Source organism: Strigops habroptila, chromosome 6, assembly GCF_004027225.2.
Source record: "Strigops habroptila isolate Jane chromosome 6, bStrHab1.2.pri, whole genome shotgun sequence".
NCBI classification, from domain to species: domain Eukaryota; kingdom Metazoa; phylum Chordata; class Aves; order Psittaciformes; family Psittacidae; genus Strigops; species Strigops habroptila.
In genome coordinates, this window is record NC_044282.2 from 6,395,154 (window position 1) to 6,423,086 (window position 27,933).

At 39.1% G+C, this 27,933-nt stretch overlaps 1 protein-coding gene across 1 annotated transcript; it reads left to right on the forward strand.

The window, feature by feature from the left end:
* The first annotated feature begins 244 nt into the window (after positions 1 to 244).
* LOC115609709 (vesicular inhibitory amino acid transporter-like) lies at positions 245 to 27,908 on the forward strand. The gene is made up of 2 exons (XM_030490284.1): positions 245 to 553; positions 26,757 to 27,908. Exons 1-2 carry the CDS (start codon positions 245 to 247, stop codon positions 27,906 to 27,908), a joined length of 1,461 nt encoding a protein of 486 aa, XP_030346144.1.
* Positions 27,909 to 27,933: the final 25 nt, after the last annotated feature.

Below are 27,933 nucleotides of genomic sequence, written 5' to 3' on the forward strand. Positions count from 1 at the left end.
AAAGGAAAAAGGATTTGAATTGTAAATTGCAGCTTGCAGACTCCTAAATCTCACTGCAGAGTACTCTGGACAGTATGTTGAGACCCTGGAGATACTTCCTTAGCTGCCATTTGAAACCAGCACGAGTAAATGAACAAAGGATAACAGCTATAGTATCAAGGCTCATCTAACAAAAGGATTAACAACATACAACTGCTGAAAACAATAAAGACATGTAAGGAAAGATTTTACTTTAATATTCAGGATGGCTCACCTGAAGCAGACTTTTTCATCTCTTTGCAACTGCTTTACGGAAACACCATCTCTCTTTTTTGGAATGGTGAGATGGGACAGCTGCCTAGACACCGATGAAGAGCATGTGAATTTTGCTAGAAGAGATGAACTGAACAGAGCTCACAGCAAGGAGAGAGAGGAACCAGATGGACCTGTGAACATTGAGCTTGATGTTTGCCACCAGGATCCAGAATACAAGTCCCCAGCTCCCCTGCCAGGTGCCCAGGTCAAACTGATCACTAGCTGGGAAGCAGGATGGAATGTAACAAATGCCATTCAGGTAACCTTTTACTTCCCCACTTGTTACAACCACATTTGAAAAACCTGGTCATCACTTAGCCTGCTTTATTTTACTTAACTGTACCATCTTTTTCCAATATTCTAAAAGGTTTCTATAAATCTCTTACTAACATATTTCAACCTTTCTGCGCAAGATTAGCAGAATCTTGTGCAGAAAGATTAGCATTCTAGAAAAAAAAAATCAAAGTTTCAAATGGAAAACTTTCAAAGGGAAGAAGATAGATATGTTAGCTAAAGTTTAAAAAATACTTAAACCAAGTGAAAATAAAATGGTGGTGATGGCACCTGTTTTGGAAGTGCAGATGCTATCTTTAGTAAGTATATTTGAATTCAGTGATAGAAATGTTTGATAGAAATGTGAGGTAAATATCTAATAAAAAGAGGATACTAAGATCCAAACTGACATCAGACGTATATTTACCAACATGTAAGTTGGACTAGATTTAAATTGGAGCATGAAGCATGAGAAGTGTAATAATACTTGTCAATGTTAAAGTCAGGTTGAAAAGACTGAAAGCATTTGGTCCCAGCATTCTATGTGGAGTTTTAGTATCTTTCTGTATCCTTAAATTTAGCATTAAACATTTCAGATTCTTTTTCTCACTTCTCATGATTCATTTCCTTACATAATTCTATGATTACCACTAGCTTTCTGTCTGACATGGTAGAAAAAAGCAGTATCCACAGACACATCTAGTCCCAGTAACTGTTACTTAAACACTTTTGTCGTGGTTTCAGCTGTAACAGTTATTTTTTCTCCTTCCCAGTAGGTGGTTCAGTGCTGTGTTTTAGCTTTATAGTCTGAGAACAATGCTGATAACACACCAGTGTTTTAGTTGTTGCTAAGTAATGGTTACCGTGATCAAGGACTTTTCAGTCTCTCATGCTCTGCCAGTGAGGAGGGGCATGGGAAGCCGGGAGGAAGCAGAGACAGGACACCTGACCCAAACTAGCCAAAGGAGTATTCCATACCACAGCACATCATGCCCAGTATATAAACTGGGGGGCATCACCCAGTCACCCAGAAGGGACCAGTCACTGCTCAGGTCAGGCTGGATATGGGTCAGCAGGTGGTGAGCAATTGTGTCGTGCATCCCTTGGGTTTATTGGGGTTTTTTTCCCTTTTAGTTTTATATTCTCTCCCCTTGTTATTTCCCTTACCATTGTTATTATTATTAGTAGTACTATGTTGTACTTTAGTTACTGGACTGTTCTTATCTCAACCTGTGGGGTTTACATTCTTTCAATTCTCCTCCCTATCCTGCCTGGAGTGGGGTGTGTGTGAGCAAATGGCTGTGTGGTGCTGATTTACCGTCTGGGCTTACAACATGACAACTTTTTATGCTACTTTAATTACAGAAAAATATTTTTTCCAGTGTCACACAAGTCTGTGATTATGCTGATGAACATTTGTTTATGTATCCAGTTCATCCCCCAGCTCTGCAAAAAAGGAGAAAAAGGACATATTTCTAACCCAGCTGTATTTTCAAACATGAGCACCACCACATGAGAGCCAGTGCAATAACAGGGCACAGTAATATATCATACTCAGAAAGTGTTCAGCTGTGAATAAAAGTGTGAAGTCCTAAAATACCCCAACTACATTATAGTAACACATTTTATCTTCAGTCTCTCTCAGCAGCATCTAGCCAGGACAGGAGTCTGGGATGAGAGCCCATTGTTGTCTCTGTGAGCTTTGCCTTTGATTTCGCTGAGGCCAAGATTTCATTCTAGAAGTCAATTTTGTCAATATTTGCTTTATGACCTTTTGGCAAGTCACGTTCTCGCTCACCCATTGTTTTCCATTCTGAAAAACGAATGTAATAATGCCTCTGTAAATACATCAAAGTGCCTAAAAATTCCTGAATGTTGTTATGTACACAATTCCTATTAATTATTAATATTATAGCTTCCAGTTAAAAGTAGACCAATGACAGTGTAAAAACACAATCAAACATACATTTGCCTTTTTAAAACCACCACAAATTTAAGCTAAATTATCCAAACAGATCAGTAACTATAGTCTTAGTAAAAATTGTCAGCATGCTGAGTGTTGCATACTGCTATTGGATCTCATTTGGTACAGTATTTTAGAAATCAGCATTAAAAGAGCAGTTGGCTACAGCTGTATTGAGCTTTTCTCCTAAGGCAGGCTGAGGACAGGAGCTGCAGTTTCATTAATAGTACAAATGAAGTGTCCCAACAACACATTGTGAAACTGGGTGCATATGTGAGTAAGCAAGTATGTGAATAGGTACACATATGTACATATGTATGTATTTTTCCCATTTCTAAATTCCTTGGCATTTTGTTTAGGAACAAGGGTAGAGAGCAGAGACAGGGAAAGGGAAAGGCAAGAGAGGAGGAGAGAGGAGAGAATATTGAATGGGCATCTGTCAGTAAAAAATAACAGTTTGAAGAAATTTCTATGAAAAGCTTTGAAGAGAAAGTCAGAGTTGTGAACAGAATGAATAAAACAATCCAAACGTTCTTGACTGGTGAAGAGAATCTATGCTGAAATGGCAGTTGTTTTTGTCCTACTCAGCGGAAATGGCAGAAGTATTTTGCATGGCAATTAGAGGTAAACATTTCAGCAGAATTCTGAAGTGTTCTAAACCATTGTTCTGGTGAATACAATTAGACTAAAAGTGAGATTATATCACAATCCAGATTTATTATAGGAAAAATTAATTTTTTGGTCTCTGAAATGAAATACAAGGGTTTTCTTAGAGTGTTTTAAATGCAAGTATTTTCAAGCAAACAGGTAGAGATTTTTATTTTGGTTTTAACTTCAGCTGAAAATATATGCCTTTTTGGTGACAATGCTGTATGTGTAAATGATTGCTTCAGGTATTTAAAGTTTCCAGGGAAACATGCTTCATATTCCAACACTGCACAGGCAAATGAAAACCTGTATCCAGTTAATCTAGGTAAGGACAGAGACCGTAAAGCTGAGCTTATTCAAAAGTGAACATGAATGACATCATCTGGCAGAGTGATGCAAGTTTCATTTGTTTGTACATAGCAGTGAAAGACAAAAAAAATTCATGCTGACTTGTAGAGTAGTGCTGAATAGATGAGCAAAGCAACAGTCACAAAGGAAGAAGATAGTTAAATTCTAGTGGCACGGCATTTCACAGCAGAACCAAAGGACAATAAAGTCTATTTATTTGCCAGCCACATGTAGGAGGATTGTTGCAAACAGAATGGAGAATGTTTGTGCAAGAAAAAGAAAGCAAAAGTAAAAGAAAAAGGCATTCAGTCTAGAATATCAAGAAGAGGTAGAAGACAACAAAGAATGGAGAAAAACCAAGAGAGAGAAAGGGAAGAAGTGAAATAATGGCAATAAGTGAAATATTCTTCAACTCAGCATAACTATAATTTACACCATTGTGAGTCTATCTCCCCGTAGGTCTCAGGAGCACAAATAAGTTTTAAAGTGCAAAAACATCAGCCACTTTATCAGGCAGTTTCAAAGTGCTTTTGGTGTTATGATGCTTATACAATCTCTAAAATACAGCGTAATACAAGCATACATTTCTTCCCTGGATGCTTGGGAGAACATGATGTATCAAAGCATATTGAATGTGCACCTGACACCCAGTGTAGTCACGTTTTGTCTCCTGTCTTTTACAGAGATTAGGTTGTACAAAATTAGAAATACCTATGGCAGAGGCAATTTTATTGTTCCATGATCAGAATAACACAAGACAAGGGTGCTTGTCTATTATGAATGCTTCTAGGAATGCTTCTAGGAATAACAATAATGCAATTACTATTATTAATAATTATTTTAAACTTTGTCAATAATAAATTAATAATTCTTACAGCAGTGATTATAAATATGCTCATTATTTACATTCTGTATATTGTATATTAGTTTAGAAAAGACTCAACACTTCAATAATCACCATTTTTAAAAACAAAAGTGTGTATCTATATATCCTTCATGGTGTGCTGGATACATTTCCATATTGGGTTCCAATTTGGCTCAATTTTATTTATGTAGCTCTAAAAGATTCACTTGAGAATATCTCATAGTTAATATTTATTTTCCTATGATGTTTCCTCTGAGTGACCTGCCTTCAACTCTCTAATATAGATTGAATCTTCAGAGTTTTGAGTATCCACAATTCCCAAAGATTTAAGTGGAAAACACAGTCATGTTGAGAAACAGAATTAGCAGATATGCCCCTGAAGATATAAAGGCAAACATATTTTGAAGGTGTCTAAACACCCCTTCCATTAAGCTTTACTGACAAGGCACTTAAGCATTTTCTAAATATAAATATGCACATGCTTGTGTGCTTAGAAAGCGAAATGTTTTCACCATCAGGTCATTAGATGTACCGCAATACAAGTCTTCTCATCGTCAGCCTTAAATAATTTAGTCACATTTAACTAAATAGACACTTGGATCTTAACTGCAGTACTTGATCTTAAGTATTTATTTTCCAGACTTGAGAACAAAGGTCAATCCCTTCTGGTGCCCAGAGCAGTAATTTCCTTGAATTATACATTGAAGCTAAAGTCATACACTGAACTAAATTATAGATGTCTGAGGGAAACAAACTTCTGCATTTCATATCAAGAGGTGGTATTGAGAATTAAAGGGAGATGACCAATGCTAGTGTCTAACCTAGGACCAGTAAGTAATTCAAGTTTCCAAATGGAGCTAGTCCAAATAATGACAGCACAATTAAAATTCCAAGACTGTAAGACTACTATGGTGCACATAAAAATGCCAATTAATATGATTTTAGTTCAAATGCAGCTGCAGTACTGGTCAAATTTAGTTTTCATAGGTTTGCAGCTACAAACCCACATAGCCACAACTGGAGACCCAAGAATATTCGAGAGCCTGGTGAGAGACATCTAAACTCAGACCTGTTTTTCTTATGATCAAACGTCACCATTATGCAATGCAGTTGATAAAAGATGTATTTTAGGGAAGAAGACTCTGTTGCCAATGTTTGTGGCTTGGTTTTCTCTTTGGATTTTCTCTTGAAGGAAAAAAATCCTGGACATAAATAACTACTTCATATAACCTTTTATTTCAGCTCAGATTTCTTTAGTTTTGTGCACATATTCATATAGCGCAGAGAAAGCTGCATACAGGATATATATATTCTCTCTATTCCCAGCCCTACTTTTTATCACAGAAGCTTTATATCAAATACGGGTTATCCTGCAAAAATGAAATTATATCTACTTCACAGAAATCTCTTTAATTTGACATGCAAGCACTGTGCAGTGGACTGATTTTGAGTTACAAAAGTAACTACCATTCCCATAAATCTCATTAGAGAATGCACCAGATCGGTCTACTTTTCCCTTGGTCAGCTGCAGACACTAAAAGTGTTATGAAGCCAGAACTCCTAAACATAGAGAGGTGGCTCATCTAAAATTCGTTTCTTGTTCCAGGAAGAGATATTTGGATTGTTCTCATGGGATTTAAGTTGCTGTTTTGTAGGTTTTGCATTTTATGTTGTTTGTCACATCATCTGGGCAATGAACAGATGGAGGGAGCATTGAATGGATTTACATCAGCATATTCTACTGTAACTATTATGGAAATGTTAGGAGTGGCAAATCAGTTTTCCATAGCCCCCCTGTCAGATTTGCCAGCAAGTAGGAGCTGTCATATAACTACTCCACAAATTATTCCTTGGACATACAGACAGTCCCAGTATATGGACAATTGGTTCAGAGAGCACCATACTAGCTCCTGAAGCATCTCAGAAAGAGGTACATGGGTCACACAAGTAATGGATCAAAGTACTGCAATTCTTGCAGCCTTCTAGGTATTAAAATGACTTATTAAAAATCTTTAGAAGTTACAGCAGTTCTTAGATTATATTTACCCACACTATGGGCCCAGAATTTCTTGATAGATGAGTTGCAAGAGAGTTACAGGAGGACCTTGAGATACTTTAATAGGAATATTTTAAACACATTTTTGAACATAAAAAATAGATCATGGTCAATCAGGGCATCTCTGCACCAAGCAGCCTTTCGGACCCTCCTCCGTCTGCTGGGCAAGTGGCTGCTTTCCGAGCTGCAGGAAGCAGCAGACCAGCCGACTGTTTGCTTGAGGAGCAGGAGCTGGGAGCTGCATACTGCACGGGCCTCGTGCTGGGGATCCTCCTGCTCTCTCCTTCCTGCCCTTCTCCTCGTGCCCCACAGAGAGAGGGATCCCCCCATGGATCTGAGCTAGTCAGAGCAGGAACTGTGTGATGAGCTCCTGGTGTGGGGTTTGGTTGAGGAGCTGGGAGAGACCAGCTCAACTCTTCTCTTTACAGCAGTGCTTTCTAGCCTGTAATAACATGAACCTTTGCACTAGCTGGAATTTGCGAGCTGCTTTGGCATGCTTGCCAATAGACACCTTTTGTGGGGACATCACTATTTCTATTATTTTATACCTCAGTCAGCTTAAGTACAGTTGCATGAATGAAATGAAAGCACATCTTGACCCAAGAGCTTTAAACCCTGCCATTCTTCAAAGGCCAACTACTATCAGCTTAATAGACACCCTGCCGAGTGACAGAGGTCTGATTTACAGGCACATTTGCATATATTTGCAAAAAGGGTGTGTCAGTTTGCATTTTTCCCATGACATATATAAAATAAATGGTATATGCGTGTAACACTTCAGAAACCTGAACATTGTGCATCCGCCTCCCAGAGCTCTTTTTCTTTCATTTCGTCATTAGGAAACCTTCAAACCACCCAGGTTTGGCATGTCCTGGTAGAGTTTGCCTAAAAAAACCTTTTGCATTGGTAGGTAGATAACTACAAGCACACACATATTTGTATTTCTCATTGCAAGAATTTTTCATAAGGAAAAATATTAAATTAATTAATACACAGGGTCATGACCAGCTTCCTGTGCTCTATACTGTTGTCCATAACCAGGGACAAAACAAATGCTGGTGATCTCTCCTGAATGTCTGCCTCATGCCTTCCTCCCTGAGGTCGTCACTTGCAGCAGACTCAGGCTTTGAGGACTGCTACAGACACTGCTGATTGATAGACGCCACATCCTTCACTGCCTGCAGCAATGTGTGATGACAGCAGAGTGTGTTTTCCTGGGCCAATTCAAGTTCACATCTTATTTAGATCCCTCTGCTGCCCACATAAAATATTGGTCTGTCTGTTCTACAGTCAGCAGAAGCAGCTAAACAGAGCTTGTCTTCCATCCAGAGTCTGCCCATATCAACCTTTCTTCACCACTTGTGAATATCTTTTGTCCCTGCTGCCATGCAGGCCTATCATCTGGCATCATCTTTCAGTCAGGCCTTTTTCTAAATTCTCACACTCAGACTATGTCCAGCTTCTGCTTATGTTTACTGTAAAACCTCACTAATACGTAGTCTGATTGTCTTACCCATGAGGCTAAAAGTCTCATCTGAGCACTAATCATTTCCCATCTGGGCCACAATCGCACAATCCTCCCTGACCTTGCCAAGCTTGCCCCGTGCACACCCATCTGCAGTTCCATACCCCATGTGTCCACCAGCTCTTGCAAGCACCACTTCAACCATCAAATCAAACGTAAGCTACTGATCTTTTTTTTTAACAATCTACCATTTAGCTTTCTGCATCTGTCAACTCTGATCTCTGTTCTTCCAGCTCCAATTACCGTTGACAATTTGTTAAATATTTAAACAAGCATTCCTATGAACGTATATAAAGCTATTTATTTGCGCTCCTCTCATTCTCTTAGAAATGTCCTTTTGCTGAAAATTTCAAAATTTTAGTTACAAGCTACATTGAAACCACCATTTACTCTCTTGACTCAAGGTTTCCTTGACTCTGCTGTCTGCCTGTATTTGTTTCCTGTTATCTTACCTGTAGATTTTAAATTGTTTGAGAAGAGACCATCTTTTTGTACTTTGCTTGCACAGTGCCCTACACAATGGGATTCCAATCAAGAACTTCCAGGAGCTCCGATAACGAAAACAATTTTGAAAATAAGTCTCAAAATGTTTTCTATTTTACAGAAACTCTTTACAAAATGATCGTTCAAAGGTGGCCTGTGATAAACCAATTTGACATTTGATTCAATTTCCTTTCTTTTTTTTTCTGTATAGAATGGATTCCCCTTGCTATTGAGACCCATTGTAGGGGCTGACCACAAGATAAATCAGCAGACGAATGTGGTAAGAGCACCTTCAGAATATTCAGCCATTAAAATGGTCATTCCATCTTAAAAATCCAGATGGTCAAGAAAGAGAATGACTTAACCATTATATCAAAGATAAATGGATAGTAGCATTGTGAAAATTATACCCTTTGAAATAGTAAATGTTACCAAACAGGATCAAGTACCTGTCAGCCGCTTGAAAGTGATGATCACTTTATTCCATGATCACATGGGAGAACCCAATGTACTATCACTTGTTGCAGAACAAGGATCTCTGGCTCCCTCAGGTGAAAGGAATAGCTGATGTACATTCCCGCTACACTAAAATCAAATTAATCTACCACGCTTTTTGGTCTCATCAATCCCTGAAATCATTTTGAACAACCTGTATGAAAACAGATGGTATAGTTTCTCCTTTTTTAATTCATGGCGGGTCACATGGAATTTAAAAACACTATTAGCCAACCCTGAACTTCTGTACCTGTTATATCTGCTTACTTTATTGTTGTGATAGTATGTTTGACAGTTGTCTTTCAAAACAAAGCCCAAATTACCTATTATAATGATTTACCACCCCTCTCTGGCTGAGATAATTTGTACACTTGTGCCTCTGTATAGCACATACCATTGACCAGCTATCACTGATGGAAAATATTCTTCTTAAAAGTGTTCTTTGTGTCCCTATTCTTAAATTTCTGAGGTGTGTAACCTCAGTAAATTTGCTTTAATAAACTGTATTTAGACATATAATTCCTCCCAAGGTAACATTCCTCCCAAGACAGCAAGAACATAGTGACAAGCAGCAGAAAGTAAAATATTTTGTCAGCATTCCTTTCCTGTTTTTTATAAACTTCCTTCACTTCCATTAGCAAATTTTCAGACAGGAGCTTTTTTTTTTTTTTTTTTTTTTAATATAAAAAGAAAGAGTGAGCCTTAGGGTTCATCAAGGAATAAAGTTTGACAGGAATCAAGGAAATAATAAAGCTCAACATCTGCAGGTGTATATGAGAATTCAGTGCTGAAAGTAAAGGACATCTGAATTATTACTACATGCTGATAGAATCAGAAATAGTAGTGTTTCTGTAGCAGACTTTCCAAATGGTAAAGCTTCTTCCACAAAACTCATAGATGGTTAATGTAGAGTTTACTTCAATGTGTGTAATTCCTGACAGCAGGAGATTCACTGAAATGGCATAAGTTCTGTCTGAATGAGCAAATGGAGCTATCTGAGAAAATAAAAAGCCCTAAACACTGATTACACATGGTACTGAAGATGATATATTGTAACCCAGTTTTAGCACAGTAAGCTGTATAAAATGTTTGGCCCAAAAGCTAAATAAAAGATATTGACTTCTATTTGCACGTATTCTCCCTCTTCTCCCCACACACACCATGTTTCTTGGAAGGCAATGTTTCTCTGTAATCTTGGCCAGTGGCACTAGTTTTGCCATATGCACAATACTGTATTCACTAAATAGCTAACAAAAAAAAAAAAAAAATCAAATTTAATATTTACTTCTTAAAAGCATAAACATATGAGTCAAAGTGAGGAAACATTCACTTCAGCTCACATGCACATACTCTGCTATCCATTTTGATTCCTCTCAGTCCATTTCTTGGACTGACACAAATAACAGCACCAGCAGATGATGTTTTGTAGGTCCCTAGAGCAAGCATTTTTGATTGTTTTATGTGATCAGTAGCAATGGTAGCTTCAGCCTTTGCCTTTCCTGTACATGGGTATTTCCATGTACAGGGGTTTTTACTGCTCCTTTTGCCTCTAGAAACATGTTTGATTCAGGCTAGTTCCTCCCTGATATACAAGGCATTTATTTATGTATGTATGTATTTATTTATTTATTTATTCGGTTTTAAAACCCATTGTAGTTCGATTATTTCAAACTAAATCTGGGTATTTCAGAAACTATTAATAGTTCTACTGAGGCTTGAAAAAATGTGAATCTGGGCATAAGAATGTGACGTTAGATAGTTTTATAAGAAAGTTATCTTCTTTATATTTATAAGAAGTGATCTTATTTTGTTGCTTATAACGACTGTTAATTCTCTCATTTTACTGTTTCTATTTTACTTAGAAGTTGGCATTGAGGTCAATTCTATCTCACCACATTTTAAAGCCATTCCCTTGTCTCGCTGTCTGCATGATTTCTGCAATTCCAAATGACATCTTCTCAGCTACCTTCCCTTAAGGGATTTAAAAAACTTCTTCTAAGCTTTAATTGGGATCTGGAGTTTAAAATGAATTCTCCACTCCTGCTCTTGTTGCTTCTGCTTGCCTGCTGATTTTTTTCACTTTTGCTGGGAAGCCAGCTGCTCTCAGAGCTCTTCCTTTTGTACTTTTGATTGTTGTCATCTCAAGTTAAAAATAAAATACCTGAAGAAAACTGTAGGCTTCCCTTTGCTGCTTGGATGGGATTTGAGAGGCTCTTTACTATCTCCTAAATTGTGAGGAGCTGCCATTCCACCCCTGAAGGTTTCCTTTTCCAATCAGAAAGGATAATCAGCTGCATAATGCATACTTTCCCTCTAGCTTTCTACTTATTCCTGTCTTATGCCTATAGTTAGATATTTCTGAAATCCAGTCATTTTTCCTCAAAGCCTCTTGCTCACCATATTCTCCTACCCCTTGGTTCTACCTTATATGTTTCACAGCCTGATGCTCTAGTATTCTCCAGTTTACCTAATGACACCTTTTCTCCTTTCCTGCCTCCTCTGGTACAGTCACATTACCAAGCTACCCAGCTTCCTGCTCTTCCTTTGCTTTTCCAGGGCATCTCACAGCCTCACAGCCTTCATGAAGGAATTCATCTGACTCTATAGATGACATAAAGTGATAGACATGTCTGTTGGAGGTTCACAAATCCTAAAATAAGTGCCCTATACTGCTGGAATGAATAGTCCTCCAGTGATCCCTCTTTCTATCCATCCTTTCCAGTGACTACCTTTCCAGACGTAGCAGATTAGCTTTATTTTTTGCTGTATTTCGATAGGTGAAGTTAGGAATCCCATTCCTAATAAGCGTGCACCATAGGAAGGTAGATTGGTCGTGTATGTCTTTTCTGTTACTGTGTGTACTCAGTCATTGAATGTTTGGTTTAGACAGAAGAAGTTGGGTGAGATTAGTCTAATTCATAGATGTTAAGAAGTGATCATTTCCTTGGGTACAAGACAGCAAAAAAAGCAGTAACTTTAGTAACAGTCATTGAGTTTTCACCTAAAATCCATTCATTTCACCTCATGAATAAATTGGGATTTAGCCTAAAAATCTGAATGTGAGAAATGAAAATTATTTAGGAGAAAGGGACAGAAAATAGATGCAGTCTTAAAATACATTTTTCAAACATGAAATCACTACAGCTCGCAACACTGAAGTACGAACAAAGGAGAGATCCAATGGAGCTGAGGACTTTTCCCTGCACTGTTAAAATGGATCAGGTTAAGAAAAAAAAACCAAACTGTTTTAAAAATACACAAACTTTTACAGCAATCACTGAACTGGCTTTGTTTTAATAATGAAATAAGTGGTTTTATCTCTATTCATGAAGACAGATTTTTGTATTTAAAAGTTAAGAATAAACCTGAGATCTTTGTCAAAGTCAAGAATAATCAAGGTCCCCAGTTTGTTCATCCAGAGATCCTCGGCTGTTGTTTCCAGACAGCATCCTGTCTCCAAGTCTTTCCAGTGTGGCTGCAGACCAAGAAAATACATTTTAAAAAAGGAGGAAAAGAAAAAGAAAATTTAAAAAAAAAAAAAAAAAACCAAAACAAAATAAAACAAAACCCACAGAAAAGGAATATGACTTACTTTATAACTCCGGTACTTTTGTTCATGGGCCAGTAGAGGTCAAGAATCACTGTCACAGTCTGTACAAACAGAATGAGAAATACCTCCTCAGGTAATAATACTTCAAGTATTTTACATCTAGAGACCTTAAAAAGGCATCTTCAGCATGCATTTTGTATGCCATATGCCTGGTTTCACAATGCATAACTATATACTACATTCATAATTTATTTTTTGTTAAAGGAGAGCTGAAATAACTTTGCTTTTATGCGGAGTACTCAGGGAATGCCAGAAAACTCAGTCACATTTCTTTTCTGATCTTCAGTTTTTCTCTTTATTATACACATTTGGGAATGTTTGTCTAATCTATTTGAAATTAGGGTAATTATTCTACTTTGCTGAATTTTAAAAATGATGTGATCTTTTATGTTATTGTAGGAGACACCTCCATTATGGGAATTCATTTGCTACCTCAACTTCATCTTTATCTGTGCATGTTGAAATATCAGCTGTAAAAATCAGTTGCTGCTTCTTTTGTCCTAAGGGTAGAAGCCTCCAGGGGTGCCACTGAAGTTTAACTCAGGTTAAGAGAGGAAAGACAGTAGAGATTTGTTGTCTATACCCAGTCTAATTGTAAGACAGCATCTTTTCTCACGTATTTCAGAAGAATATACTATGATACTCAGTTTACTGATTCCTAGAGACCAAAAAAGAAAAAAATAGAATACCACAATTTATGTCTTTCATCCAGGCTATTAACTATATTCTCTCCAGGCAGTGCTCTAAGACAAATTTCCCCTTTATACGATGAGCTCTGGGAGCCATTATTGCTTGAGTAAAAGTCCACCTGAAATTGGTGGCTGGGTAAGAACAGGATAATATTAGCCAGGGGAGGATTCAGCCACCTTTTATTCAGCATGTAGTCATGACAAATCCTGTGCCAGTTTTCAGAAAATGTAACCCAGCTTCCAGAAGATGTAACCTGTCTTCTTTTTCACCTCTCAGAGGTGCATAAGGTTTGATCTGGGGCAGTTTTTGTAATATGGGTTTGGGTATTTTATCCATTTCCTCTTCAGCCTTACTTGTTAAAAGTAACAAGAACTGTGGCTTGTCCCATATAGGCAGCATTCAAGAAAAACTCCTAACAAGCCAAATGCTTTCTCCCAGCCAGAAAGTTTGAACTTTCTATGCGCTGTAACTCTTTTTGTTATGTCAGCTCACACTCAAATGAAGTTATTTGGCTTCCACCTGCTTTACTTTGCTTCTAGTCTCCCAAAGTCCCCTCTCTCCCGCCCCTCAAGGTCTTTTGACCACATTTTCATGGAAACTCTCTTGCATGTGGCTGTACTGGATGTTTTGAGTACTTGCCTGCCTTCAGGTGAAAACCTGAGAATCTGTGATGAGCTATAATGTGAGAAATAGGTAAGCAGCCAGTGAGTCCATGTTGCTCACCACTATAGCTTTCAGAATGTTTGGTTTACTTCAGACTGCCTTACCTTTTTTGTCTATTTTTCCTTGCAGCTACATAACACATAATAAAAGCCCTCATTCGTTTACCAAAGCCTGCTTTCTCCTCTGGGACCAAGCAAAACAATGTTTTCTTAAAAGGTAATTTGCTTGGGAGATTTACTTTGTGTGATTTAGTGCATTATTGCAGACAGCTCTGAATTTATGCAAACTAACATTTTCCATCAAACCATGCAGAATTAAGTATCAAGCATATTATTTTGGTTTTAGAGCAAATATTTAAACTAATAGCAAAGCCAACAGGATCAGCTGTCACACGCAATAGCAGCAATTCCTTTTTTGTTGAGACATTTTCTTTCTCCTGTTCCCTTTCCTAATCTTTAGGAGATTCTTAAGACTAATCTGGTCACTAAAAGAACAAAATGAGTGGCTTCTGTCAGTCAAATAGACACATTCATTTTGCAGTGCAGCCCATGCAACTTCTTTACTTGCTTATCTTATCACAACATCTCCTGAGCAGTCTATCTGCCTTATGATCTGCTTATGGGACTGGAAGGACTGGCATAAAAACACTTAAAATGTTTCTCTTGGTATATAAGGTGATTGCAGGCATTAAGCACAGAATAAACTCCTTAGCCACTTTCCTCCCTGCAGCTAAAGCAGGCTGGCATTCGCAGAGAGAAAGAATAAGAAAAATCATGAAAAACAAGATTGCTGGGGTCTAATTCAACCGTCCCTGAAGTTAAAGGAAGAGTTTTCACTGACATTGAAAAAGACATTGGAAGAGATCTATCTGCTGCTAAGGTCATACAGGCCATGGACAATATTTGAAGTTTTCCACAGAGCAGCTTGTAGCATTTTTGAATTCAAACTCAGCTGAACTGTGAACAAACTGTGAAGCAAGTGGGAAAGCAGATGAATTCTTTTCCTGGTGCCTGTAGAGCAGTGCCAGGAGTTTGGGTAGCAAGCTAGGGAACCAGAAATTCTTACTGCTCAGAAGAAAAAGGATATAACTGATATTGCAGTTACATGCAATGGTGGGATGGTTTACACAATTGGAAGTTAAAAATAATTAGCTGAAGCAGGTTTACAGAAAAAGAATAGGTAAAAGAAATGAAGGTGGCACTCTATGTTAGAGAGATGATTATCTGAGTTAGAGCTATTGTCAACAAGGAAAGATTGTATTTTTCTTGTTGATTTCAGTTTTAAAGACCTATGCTGGATGTTGTGTGCAGTCTGTAGTAAAACATCATTAGAGTTTCTAAAAAGGATAGATTATAATTATCTAACACAAAAGGTATTGAACCTAGCATAAAGTAATTCTATTCTGAGCCTCATTACATTGAATAAAGATGAAGAGACCAGTGGATCTAATTACATTCATTATGGGAAAACAGACAACAGTAATATATATACTTTGTACTTCAAAAAGAGTGAGTTTTACAAACCAGGAGAAAATTCTGAGAGATAATTGATTAGGAAGAATAAATACAGACAGCCAATTGTGAAAGCAATTTGAAAGTTGTTTAACAAGAACTTATGAGATGTCCAGACACCACATCTCATAATTAAGAAATAGTATGCCTATGTGCTAAAAGCCCTCCTACCTCAGGTGTGAAGTGAATATATCAATTAAAATAAATTTTAAAAAATAGCAAAAGGGAGAAAAGGAGGGTGAGAGTAAAAATTGTAAATTATAAGTTATGAAGCGTAGCAAAGAGATATAGGAACCAAAAGACACTAGGAAAAAAGACACATCTCCCAGGGATTAAGACAGAGAGAAAACAATTTTTAGGCATTAGGAAAAAAAAAAGCCAGTTAGTGTAAAATTTTGAAACAGGAATACTAATAGTTGTATAAATTAAATATGAATGGAAGAGTGTGCCTATATATGCGACTGTCTATACTTGTCTAAAAGCACTAGGAGAAACAGCAGAATAAAGTTAAAAGGGAAAGTATGCATTACCTGCTAAAGAGCACCGTATATGTGATTTCATTCGAACAGAAAGATAGAAAAACTGACCTATAGATAAGTGTTATGGAAGTAGAGGACAGTATCTGTAAAACATACTGATAAGGAAAGCAACAGTGTTGTGAAACTCAGGAATTTTGCCTCATATTTATGAGGGATGAGAAAAGAGATGAGGCAAAAGATCCAAACATGAATCCAGTCCAGAAGACTATAAAAGGTAAATCCAAAATCTGTTGGTCATCACTAGTCAAGATGAACAACAGAGACACGGTGAGCACTTGACTGCCGACATGCCTTGTCCTCCTTGGTGCATATAAGCGATCCTCACCAAGCCACTAGGACACATGCGACAGTGCTGTTCAGTATGTGGATGTGAGAGTGGGAAAAATCAGATTTTCTAATGTAAGATCACCTTCCACTTCTCTAAGATCTCTCACTGAATTTTGCTACGCTTATTTCCTACATTATCACTAGAGGAAGGATTTAAAGTTGTTCTTAGCTCTGAAAAAAAGATGCAACTTCATGAGTAGTCTCTGTAGAAAATCAGGAGGATGTGCTTATAGTACAGGAGAACAATAGGCCATTTTTTAATTTTTCAGGATGGGCATCATGCTATTCTGCAGAAGACATTTAAAAGTTAACTTTCAGAGTTTCTAAGCTGTGTGTGTACAATCCATGGTGTACATATTCTTTTGCCCAGAAAAAGAAACAGGCGTATCTGACAGGAAATTTGTCTCAGCTGTGCTAACAACCTATCTTAACATAGGTGTGAGACATAAATTGAGGTGCCTATTTTTCCCATGCTTGGACTTGGACAATTTACTACTGGATAACTACAGTTAGTATTTAAAACGGATGTTAAAATTTATCTCATTAATATTTTGAGAGCAGAATGCCCAGAAAATTTGCACTTGAGAGATGTAACAAAAGATATATCTGACCTGGTAATACTCTTATTCAATCATTATTACATGTGGAATATTCAGAGGATTGTGGATATCATTCCAGTATTTTAAAAGCCAGTTAAATCCTAACTAGTGAAACCTGGCAACAATCCTGAGAAAAAGAATGCAATTGTTAACACAGCGTTTAATAGATACAGAATAATAAGTTAAGGATATAGTTAGTGCAAATCATTATGGTTTTGGAGAAAGAGTCTTTACAATTCTTAGTAAACACACTTGAGATAATTCTTTGATGAGGTTGTAATATAGACAGTGAAAGATAAATAATATATTTAAACTTTTTAAAGGAATTTTGACACATTAACACACAACATTCTAATTTAAAAATAGTGCAACGATAGAATACATCTTAAATGGATTAACAACTGCCTCAGTTACAGATCCCCAAAAAGTAACTGTCAACGTGTATCTGTTGTCAAAGGAACAAGTTTCTACTAGGGTTAAGAGGTTATCTAGTAGAATAATTGGCATTTGGTCCAGTGTTACTCAACGTAGTCAACAATCATCTGGAAGAAGATAGATACAAAATCAGCATTGATCACAGCAATGTCTGAGAAGGGAAAAAGACCATGGAGGTCAGTAAGCAAGTAGTTCTGTTATCATGAGCTAAGATTAAGGGATTTGCTGTATTTTTAATCTAGTGATAATAAAGTTGTATCTTCACATAAATACCACACTAACACAGACTTGCATCGATTCAGGAAAATTATTTATTTTAAATTATAAGAAATGCTAAACAACAAAATTATTTTGTGGAAGTGTACTGAAAAGTGAGGTTCTCGAATTTATCTCCCTACTCTTCCAAGAAGATCATGAAGGAGGATTTCCTGTATGGTTTATATGCCTAACCCATGTTCATGCAGGGAATCAAATACAGAGTTGGGAAAAGAGCTAGGCTTAAATGAACTGTTCCAGTAGAGTAACTACAGATGGTGAGAGAAGCAATCAGAGCTAATTCAGCAATCTGGCACATTAGCATGTGTTCTGCATATAGGAGAGCTGTACTAACTGAATAATTTTCAGTTAAATTCTTCTTAATTTCTTAATTTATTTTCCCATCTGATTAAGTCTTAAGGTGAAATGTTTCTCTCTCTCTTTTTTTTTTTTGTGTTGCTTTTTACTTAATTTTATTTCATTGTCTTTTGAAATGTCTCAACTCTGACTAGGATTTGATCTTTATTTTTTAATGACCTTTCAATCTGCTTTGTTTTCCAAAGTCTCATATTACAGGTTAAAATAGCGTATAAATGAAGCATTTTACCTGGGACTAAGAAGTCTTAAAACTGAACATTATGGAATTTTTATATCATCTCAGAATGCTTGGCTGTGCTAATTTATACATTTTTCTAAACACATTTTATTCCTTGCAGAGGTGCTTGCCCTGAGGTGAAGTAGCGTCAAACAGTGGTATGACGGCAGAAGGCCCACTTCTTGCATTCTACACTAATCCAGATATCTAGTGTTTTTAAACAAGCAGCCAGCCTTGCTGATGTGGGAAACACTCCCATGTAGTTCAAATATTGCAGTCAAACCACCAATGAATGCCAAAATGTTTTATTGTGCAGATGTAATTTTGAAATCCTCATCTGCTTGCTTTGTATTGTAGGTGGATTAGTAATTTCTGGTGGTAGCTGCCATACCTGGTGGTTACTGCTTGGGGGTATTTTGACAAGGATAACAAATAGCTTCTAGCTGAGACTGACCTTTCCTTACATGCCCTTTCCGCTGTTGTCCTTGACATTTCTTCAAAGGCTGGTCACCACTTTAGCCCTCAGCCCTTTCTTCTTTCTAGGCCCAGCTGCCTATGGTGAAGACTACTCTGGATGTTTGACAAGGACCTCCACCCAGGCACGTGTATTCACTCATTGACAAAGAACAGTCTGCTTCCATCCTCAGTCTAGAGGAAAAATACCCATGTCTTGCAAACGTCTTGGAAGACAAGGGAAGATGCAGCCTGCTGGGCAAGCTTGGGGTCCCTCCTTATACGTGTGTGGATGGAGTGATGGCAAATAACACCACCACTCCAGCTGAGTTGTGATTGATAGAGGACTGTTCAAAAAAATCCCCTGTAACCAACTGTGCGAGTGCTATTTCCCCATGCTGGTCTTTGTAAACAGATCACCTTAAAATAGCGTATGTAGAGCTGAAATATTTGACTTCGCACTAGAATGGTTAGAAATAAAACCACTCAGACAGGAGCACTTCCCGTACGGAACACTAAAACTAAGAGCTGTGAGGCAATTTAAGAAACAGTTCCTTTTGCTGCTCATTTTTAATTGATGCCTCACAGCTAAGGCTGGCTGCGCCACAATTGGATCAGAAGACTCAATAACAACAAGTGCTGCAGCCAGGCTGGAACAAATGTGCATTGACAAATGATGGAGGAATTACCTGTGTCCCTCTTCCACTAGGAAAGAATTGGTGAAATTTTGACATGCTCTGTCTACATTCTCTGTACAGTCACTCCTCATGAGAGGGGCACGAAAGCTACCTTCAGCAGCATCTATGAAAAGATTTCTTTATGGAGGACAAATTTTCCACAGATAGATAAATCAATTTAAGCAATGTTCTAAAGTTGCTGAGCAGATTTAAACGATAGAACACAGCTCGATGCCTGTATTGTGACATGATGTTAACAACGAAATAAGTGCTTATTAAAGATAACTTCTTCTTTGAAACTAAACTACTTAAATTTGGTGATGTTCAGGAAATGGTCCTAACAGAAAGTATTGCTTTTGGAAAGGTAGGAAAAGAAGATCAAATCCAAAATGCATTTTGAAATCTGACAAAGGGTCTTTTGTTCTTTTGAGTTCTGATGGCCATCTCTAACCTTTGGCTTTTTTGTAGAAATTTGATAACATGCTAATACATGAAACCTTTTTTGGTTTTTTTCCTTTTCTTTTTCACTTTTTTTAATGGAAAAACCATAGAATCATAGAATCATAGAATAGTTAGGGATGGAAAGGACCTTAAGATCATCTAGTTCCAACCCCCCTGCCATGGGCAGGGACACCTTGCACTAAACCATGTGGCCCAAGGCTCTGTCCAAGCTGGCCTTGAACACCGCCAGGGATGGAGTATCCACAACTTCCTTGGGCAACCCATTCCAGTGCCTCACCACCCTCACTGTAAAGAACTTCTTCCTTACATCTAATCTAAACTTCTCCTGTTTAAGTTCGAACCCATTACCCCTTGTCCTACCACTACAGTCCCTAAGGAAGAGTCCCTCCCCAGCGTCCTTATAGGCCCCCTTCAGATACTGGAAGGCTGCTATGAGGTCTCCACGCAGCCTTCTCTTCTCCAGGCTGAACAGCCCCAACTCTCTCAGCCTGTCTTCATATGGGAGGTGCTCCAGCCCCCTGATCATCCTCATGACCCTCCTCTGGACTTGCTCCAACAGCTCCATGTCCTTTTGATGTTGAGGACACCAGAACTGCACACAGTACTCCAAGTGAGGTCTCACAAGAGCAGAGTAGAGGGGCAGGATCACCTCCTTTGAGCTGCTGGTCACGCTTCTTTTGATGCAGCCCAGGATATGGTTGGCTTTCTGGGCTGTGAGCACACGCTGCCTGCTCATGTTCAGTTTCTCATCAACCAACACCCCCAAGTCCTTCTCTGCAGGGCTGTTCTGAATCTCTTCTCCACCCAACCTGTAGCTGTGCCTGGGATTGCCCCGACCCAGGTGTAGGACCTTACACTTGGCTTGGTTAAACTTCACAAGGTTGGCATCGGCCCACCTCATGCGCGTGTCCAGGTCCCTCTGGATGGCATCCCTTCCCTCCAGCGTATCAACTGAACCACACAGCTTGGTGTCGTCGGCAAACTTGCTGAGGGCGCACTCAATCCCACTGTCCATGTCGCCGACAAAGATGTTGAACAGGACTGATCCCAACACCGATCCCTGAGGGACACCACTCGCTACAGATTTCCAACTGGACATCGAGCCATTTACCACAACTCTTTGCGTGCAGCCATCGAGCCAGTTCTTTATCCACAGAGTGGTCCATCTATCAAATTGATGTCTCCCCAGTTTAGAGACAAGGATGTCATGCGGGACAGTGTCAAACGCTTTGCACAAGTCCAGGTAGATGACATCAGCTGCTCTGCCCCTGTCCATCAGTTCTGTAGTCCCATCATAGAAGGCCACCAAATTGGTCAGGCAGGATTTCCCCTTAGTGAAGCCATGTTGGCTGTCACCAACCACCTCGTTGTTTTTCATGTGCCTTAGCATGCTTTCCAGGAGAATGTGCTCCAAGATTTTGCCAGGCACAGAGGTGAGGCTGACTGGTCTGTAGTTTCCCGGGTCTTCCACCTTCCCCTTCTTGAAAATGAGGGTTATATTACCCTTCTTCCAGTCATCAGGAACTTCACCTGACTGCCAGGATTTTTCAAATATGATGGACAGTAGTTTAGCAACTTCATTTGCCAGCTCCTTCAGGACTTGTGCACGTTCAGGTTCTTAAGATGATCTCAAACCTGATCCTCTCCTACAGTGGGCCTAATGTCTTCATTTTCACAGTCCCTGCATCCGCTTTCCAAGACTTTTGTGGTGTGGTCAGAGCATTTGCTAGTGAAGACTGAGGCAAAGAAGTCATTAAGAACCTCAGCCTTCTCCAAATCCATGGTAGCCAGTTCTCTCGATAGCTTCCAGAGAGGGCCCACATTGTCCCTAGTCTGTCTTTTATTTGCTACATATCTATAGAATCCTTTCCTGTTATCTTTCACATCCCTTGCCAGATTTAATTCTAGCTGGGCCTTAGTTTTCCTAACCTGGTCCCTAGCTTCCTGGGCAATGCTCCTATATTCTTCCCAGGCCGCCTGTCCTCGCTTCCACCTTCTATAAGCTTCTTTTTCCCTCTAAGTTTCCTCAGCAGCTCTTTGTCCATCCATGGAGGTCTCCTGGCCCTCCTGCTGCACTTTCTTCTAGTCGGGATGCAACGCTCCTGAGCATGTAGCAGGTGATCCTTGAATATCGACCAGCAGCCTTGGGCTCCCCTGCCCTCTAGGGATATATCCCATGGAACCTTACTAAGGAGGTTCCTGAAGAGGCCAAAGTCTGCTTTCTTGAAGTTTAGGGCAGTGAGCTTGCTGCGTGCCCTTCTCACTGTCCTGGGGATCTCAAACTCAACCATCTCGTGATCACTACAGCCAAGGCTGTCCTGGATCATCACATTTCCAACCAGCCCCTCCCTGTTGGTGAGCACGAGGTCCAACATGGCACCTCTCCTTGTTGGCTCCTCGATTACTTACAAGAGGACGTTGTCTTCCACGCAATCGAGGAACCTCCTGGATTGCTTGTGCCGGGCTGTACTGTCCCTGCAACAGATATCAGGATGGTTGAAGTCCCCCATTAGGACAAGGGCCTGTGAGTGTGAGGCTGCTCCTATCTGTCTGTAGAGCGCTTCATCCACAGAGTCCTCTTGCTCAGGCAGCCTGTAACAGATCCCCACCGTAATGTCCCCCATTGCTGTTCTCCCTTTGATCCTGACCCACAAACACTCTGCTAACTCATCACCCGCCCCCAGACAGAGTTCCATACTCTCTAGCCTATGACTGACATAGATAGCAACACCCCCTCCCCGTCTGCCTGGCCTGTCTTTTCTAAACAGCCTGTAACCTTCCATTCCAACACTCCAGTCATAGGAGCCATCCCACCATGTTTCTGTGATACCAATGACATCATATTCCCATAGCCTTGCACACATCTCTAATTCCTCTTGCTTGTTCCCCATACTATGGGCGTTTTTATAGAGGCACCTTAGCCGAGCTCCAAATGAAGCCGACTCAATGGCTGGAGCAGCTGAAACATCTCTACATCGCTCCAAGCACTTATTACAGGTGCTGGCAACTGACTGGGAGTGTTGGGATGGATCAACGCTCCGCTCCCCCAACTTGCTTTTCTGGCAAGGCAGGAAAAGCACTGTCATTTCACCGCTACATACTTACTGTATTGGCATGTTCAGAGCTCTCCCATTTCTCTCTACTAACCATGCTCTGTATCCAAAAAGCTGCAAAACCAGTTATGTCCACAGTGTTCGCTTTCTATTTTTAACTGAAAGCTGAAGTTTACAAACTCTGGGAAAATTACATCAAATACATTAGCTGAAAAGAAACCTTACCATTTCTGTAGAATGGTTCAATTTAGAAATTCTAAACTGAACTTTGAAATTGGCGATCACTAATCCATAATTTTAAGAAAGAAAATATACAGTGCAAAAATGGGTTTGTTTAATAAGGTCTGAATTCAGGAGGCAGGAAAAAAACCCAAAACAAACCAGCCCCAAAACCCCCACCTCTATCATCCTGTAGTCTGTGTTAGGTAGCAAATAAAATTATATGATATAAACAACAGTAAGGAAATGTGAGAGGTTAGAATTATGTTATGCTCTGATTAAACTAACGATTAACCATGAAAAAGCAGACACCTGTGGGGAGGACTGTAAATGGCTGTCTGTGATATTGTCTTTGGAAGACTTATGCTTTGGTTTAGATTGAGGGTAGTCTTATAAACACTAATAGACTAAATTCAGCAGGGGAGTAAGACACTGTGCTTGTAAGGCCTATGCTGACACTTACCTGCGGTTTAATTATACAGTGACCCTTTTGGTCAAGAGATACCATTTGAACTCCCAAATGTAGGTTAAGGGGAAAAATAATACTTCTGTGAGTATGGAACAAGTGGGAGAAGCTTGCTACAATCTACAAGAAACTGAGAAAACATCACTGTTCTTACGTTAATATGGAAGATGACTCTGTGGCTTTTATCTTCCTGATTCTTTCATAGACTTGGTTTATTTGTGACGTTTTTAAACTCAGTTTCTTGTGTAAATGTTTTCCAAAGATTGTTTTCATAGGAAATAAATCATGTTTTGCTCTTTAGGCCAGTCAGTGAAAGTCATGATTAGAAATAGCATGATATCAAAAGCTACTGCTACCTGTATGCTACCTGCAGTCTGGATACAGCCAGCTATCTTTTTAACAAAGTAGATTGTTAGATGGCAGAAAGGTTGAATTTTGAACACTTCTGTGAAGTTCATGTCAAAAGAAATGCTAATTACACTGCAAGATAACTGGGTCATGCGACCTGTATTGGAGTAGAGCTAAGCAGTTGGAGGGGGGAGATTTGGGTGGCTCAAGCTGTGTAGGTGAACGTCCCAGCTGCTAAATGAAATGGCACCTGTGACTTATACAAAAGCATGTCTGTAAATGAAGTCCTTGAAAACAACCAAAAAAGATATCTAATCAATATCTTCATTATTATATCAGTAATAATAACTGAGGTACTTCTGTTTCAGTACATAAAGGCATAGACTTTTTAATCAAAATATTCTAGGGCATGTATTTAATATGATTCTTCTGGCTCTAATGCAGCTGAAAGCTGAAGATATCTGCATCTTGAGTGAAGGTTGGATGAAACAGGCAATGCTGCTCATTCATATGATGGGCACTCCATTTTTCTCAGAAAATTTCTCAGAAAAAAGTACTGCTTTAATTTAAGGACTTTTAATCTTTCTTTTCTGATTGATGCTCATCCCACAATCTGCCTGAAAAGGACTGCTATTTTGTGGCTGGAAGAATAGGATAATACTTAGTACACATCAATGATTATCTAGTGTTTGAAAAATTGCTTCTTTTCAGAGCCCTCCTTATGGGTCAGGCCTGGGAGTCCTTGTATCACTTAGAAGTGGGTCGCTAGCTATAAACCCTACAAAGCTAAGACAAACACCTTCCTTCTTGATGAGCTCCAGCAGAGCTGGGCTCCGAGACTACCCTCACAGAAACTGTCTGCTGGATAAAAAACCTGAGAGAGTTGATAGAAAACACCAAAGACAGAAGCATGCCTGAAACACTTGTCCACCGCATGGCCTGATGTCCACAATTGTGGATAAAAAAAATTCTGAAATGAAGATTTAGACCATTAAACTCACCTCTTCTGCTTGGGCTCCTGAAAGCAGTCAGTGGCACTGCCCGCTCAGGAAGTGAGAGAAGAGTAGGTTGCCCCTTCTGTGAGGAGGCCTGTTTCTGTCAAGAATTCTTGGATTTTCCAGAGCAGAAGGGGTTGCTCAGGTTTGGTTAGAAAAAAAATAGAGTTTGGATGGGTTTGATCCAAGTCAAGTCCTCTGTCAGGCTGGAATAGCAAATGTGAGCACAAATGCTCATATTTCATCATGTCATCAGTGCTGTAAGAAATATTAAGGTTAAAATTTCTGTAGAACTGGTTAACTGTGTTTTGTTTCCACCCTACCTTTCTTCAGTCATCAAGAACAAAACATAGCCTGACCAGTCTGACTAATGCGTATTGCTTAATTTCAGCTGTGTAACATAAAAGGAGAAATGTCACAAAGCATCGTTCCTAAATTAGATATTTTTATGAATAGCTATTGTTCAAGGGTTTCGTTGGTCTTGTGCTGATGGAAATTAAATGACATAAAAGTGTCATTTGTCCTTAAATATAGAGAAGAAAGTGGGGGAAAAAGAAACCCAAAAATACACAGTGTTCTGTGAAAATAAAGCACCACTGTTTTTTTTACTGGATAAAACAAGTATAATCCTGTTTCTTTTAGAAATGTTTAGTGAAAAGTATGTCTATATGTTTTATATGTATTTTTAAACACGTAAATAAGTTTGCACAGTCTAGAATCTCAGCTGTGAGAAGAATCACTTTAGTAATATACTTAACAAGAGCAAAGGCTGCATGAGGCATACAGAAACCACAGAGGAAACAAAAGCGAACTGTGATGTCATTCTAATGCCAATTTCTTTCCAGAGGTCTGTTAAGCATTTTTAGACTGAAGACAATTGTCATTACTGGATTTATCAACAGTGCTGTTGTAGTTTAACTCCAGCCAGCAACTAAGTACTATGCAGCCGCTCACTCCTCACCCCTCAGTGGGATGGGGAGGAGAATTGGAAAAAGATAAAACCCATGGATTGGAATAAGAACAGAATAAATAATAACAACAACAATAACAATAACAACAACACAATAATATAGCAAAAAGAGAGAAGGAGGAATAAAATCGGGGAACACAAGTGATGCACAAAACACTTGCTCACCACCCACTGACCAATACCCATCCCATCCCCAAGCAGCAATTGGAGGCTTCTGGCCAACTCCCCTTAGTTAATATACTGGGCATGACATGCTGTGGTGTGGAATACCCCTTTGGCTAGTTTGGGTCGCGTGTCCTGTCTCTGCTCCCTCCTAGCTTCTTGTGGCCCTCACTGGCAGAGCATGAGAGACTGAAAAGTCCTTGATCAGGGTAAGCGCTACTGAGCAACAACTGAAACGTCGGTGTGTTGTCAACGTTGTTCTCAGACTAAAGCCAAAACACAGCACTACACCAGCTACTAGGAAGAAAACTATCTCTATCCCTGCTGAAACCAGGACAAGTACTATTTTTAATCTGAATGAAACTTGTACAGATGCTGCTACAGTTGCTTAATTTTATGGATATTGAACCTGTTTCATTAATATGCATGTTGACTGGATAACTGCCTATGAACCTTCTAAAATGTGCTTCTAATCACACCAGCATTAAATATTAACTAGGAACCTAGTTCCTATATCATTCAGTCACATTCTCTTTTTCCTAGCTTATCGTTATATGTGTGTTGATAGGAGCAGACATTTTTCCTGATAATTTCATTTATCATAAATAAACACATTTCTTATGATTGTTACTTACTTAGCTGAAGGTAGCAGTACTTCCACCATGCAGTTAGGTAAAAGCAATGTTCAATGGAGGGCAGGTTTGGGAGTGTGCCTTCTAGTAAACATTCTGCCTCAGAGATTTTTTGCTAGCTTTTCTTTCTCTTTTTCTTCTTCAGGGAATATTTGTCCTAGGATTGCCATATGCTCTTCTCCACAGTGGATACAGTGGCCTGTTTCTTATTATCTTGGCTGCAGCATTATGCTGTTACACAGGCAAGATTCTAATCGCTTGCCTGTATGAAGAAAATGAAGATGGGCAACTCATAAGAGTGAGAGACACGTATGAAGATATTGCAAATGCCTGCTGCAAAAGGCTATCTCCCAAACTAGGTGGCATAGTTGTCAATGTGACCCAGGTGATGGAACTGATCATGACATGTATTTTGTATCTGGTTGTTAGTGGGAACTTGCTGTCACATAGTTTTCCGCATGTACCAGTGACTGAGAAAACTTGGTCTGTAATTGCATTTGTTATGCTGTTGCCTTGTGTATTTATCAAAACTCTCAAAACTGTTTCCAAACTGAGCCAGCTTTGCTCCCTGGTCCATTTCATTATCATCCTTGTAGTAATGACTTACTGTCTCACACAAATACATCAGTGGTCCTGGGCAAAATTCAGACTCTCCATTGAGTTTGAGGACTTCTTGGTCTCTGTAGGGGTGATCATTTTCAGTTACACTTCACAAATATTTCTTCCCACACTTGAAGGTAACATGAAAAACCCAGGGGAATTTAGTTGTATGCTGAATTGGACTCACTTTTTTGCTTGTGTCTTGAAAACAACCTTCGCACTTACTGCATTCTTGACCTGGGGTGAAGAGACAAAGGAAGTTATTACTGACAACCTGCCATCATTTCTTGAAACCCTAGTGAATTTGTGTCTCTCAGCCAAGGCTCTTCTTTCTTACCCTTTGCCCTTTTTTGCAGCCACAGAAATTGTGTATGCTTGTATTTCTAGAGAAAAACATTCCAAATACAGATCTCCACTATTTTCTCTGGGTGTAAGAGGCTCATTTCTCCTGTTAACTCTGCTGATGGCCATGTTCATACCACATTTTGCCGTGTTGATGGGTTTAACAGGCAGTGTAACAGGTGCTGCTATGACTTTTCTTCTTCCTTCTCTTTTCCATTTAATACTCAAATGGAAAAAACTATCCTTCTTAAAGAAATGTGCAGATATCTCTGTTTTTACTTTGGGTTTCCTTTGTAGCCTTGCAGGCATAGTTTGCTCAATAAAAGGGCTGCTTGAAGTGTTTGGAGGAGTGTAAAAAGATTCCCAGAAATCCACATCAG

Bases quoted from the DNA above. Each gene is read 5' to 3' on its own strand.
- LOC115609709 (XM_030490284.1), top strand. From the start codon at position 245: ATGGCTCACCTGAAGCAGACTTTTTCATCTCTTTGCAACTGCTTTACG. The intron at 554-26,756 runs GTAACCTTTTAC...TTTCTTCTTCAG, and splicing joins ATGTAACAAATGCCATTCAG to GGAATATTTGTCCTAGGATT.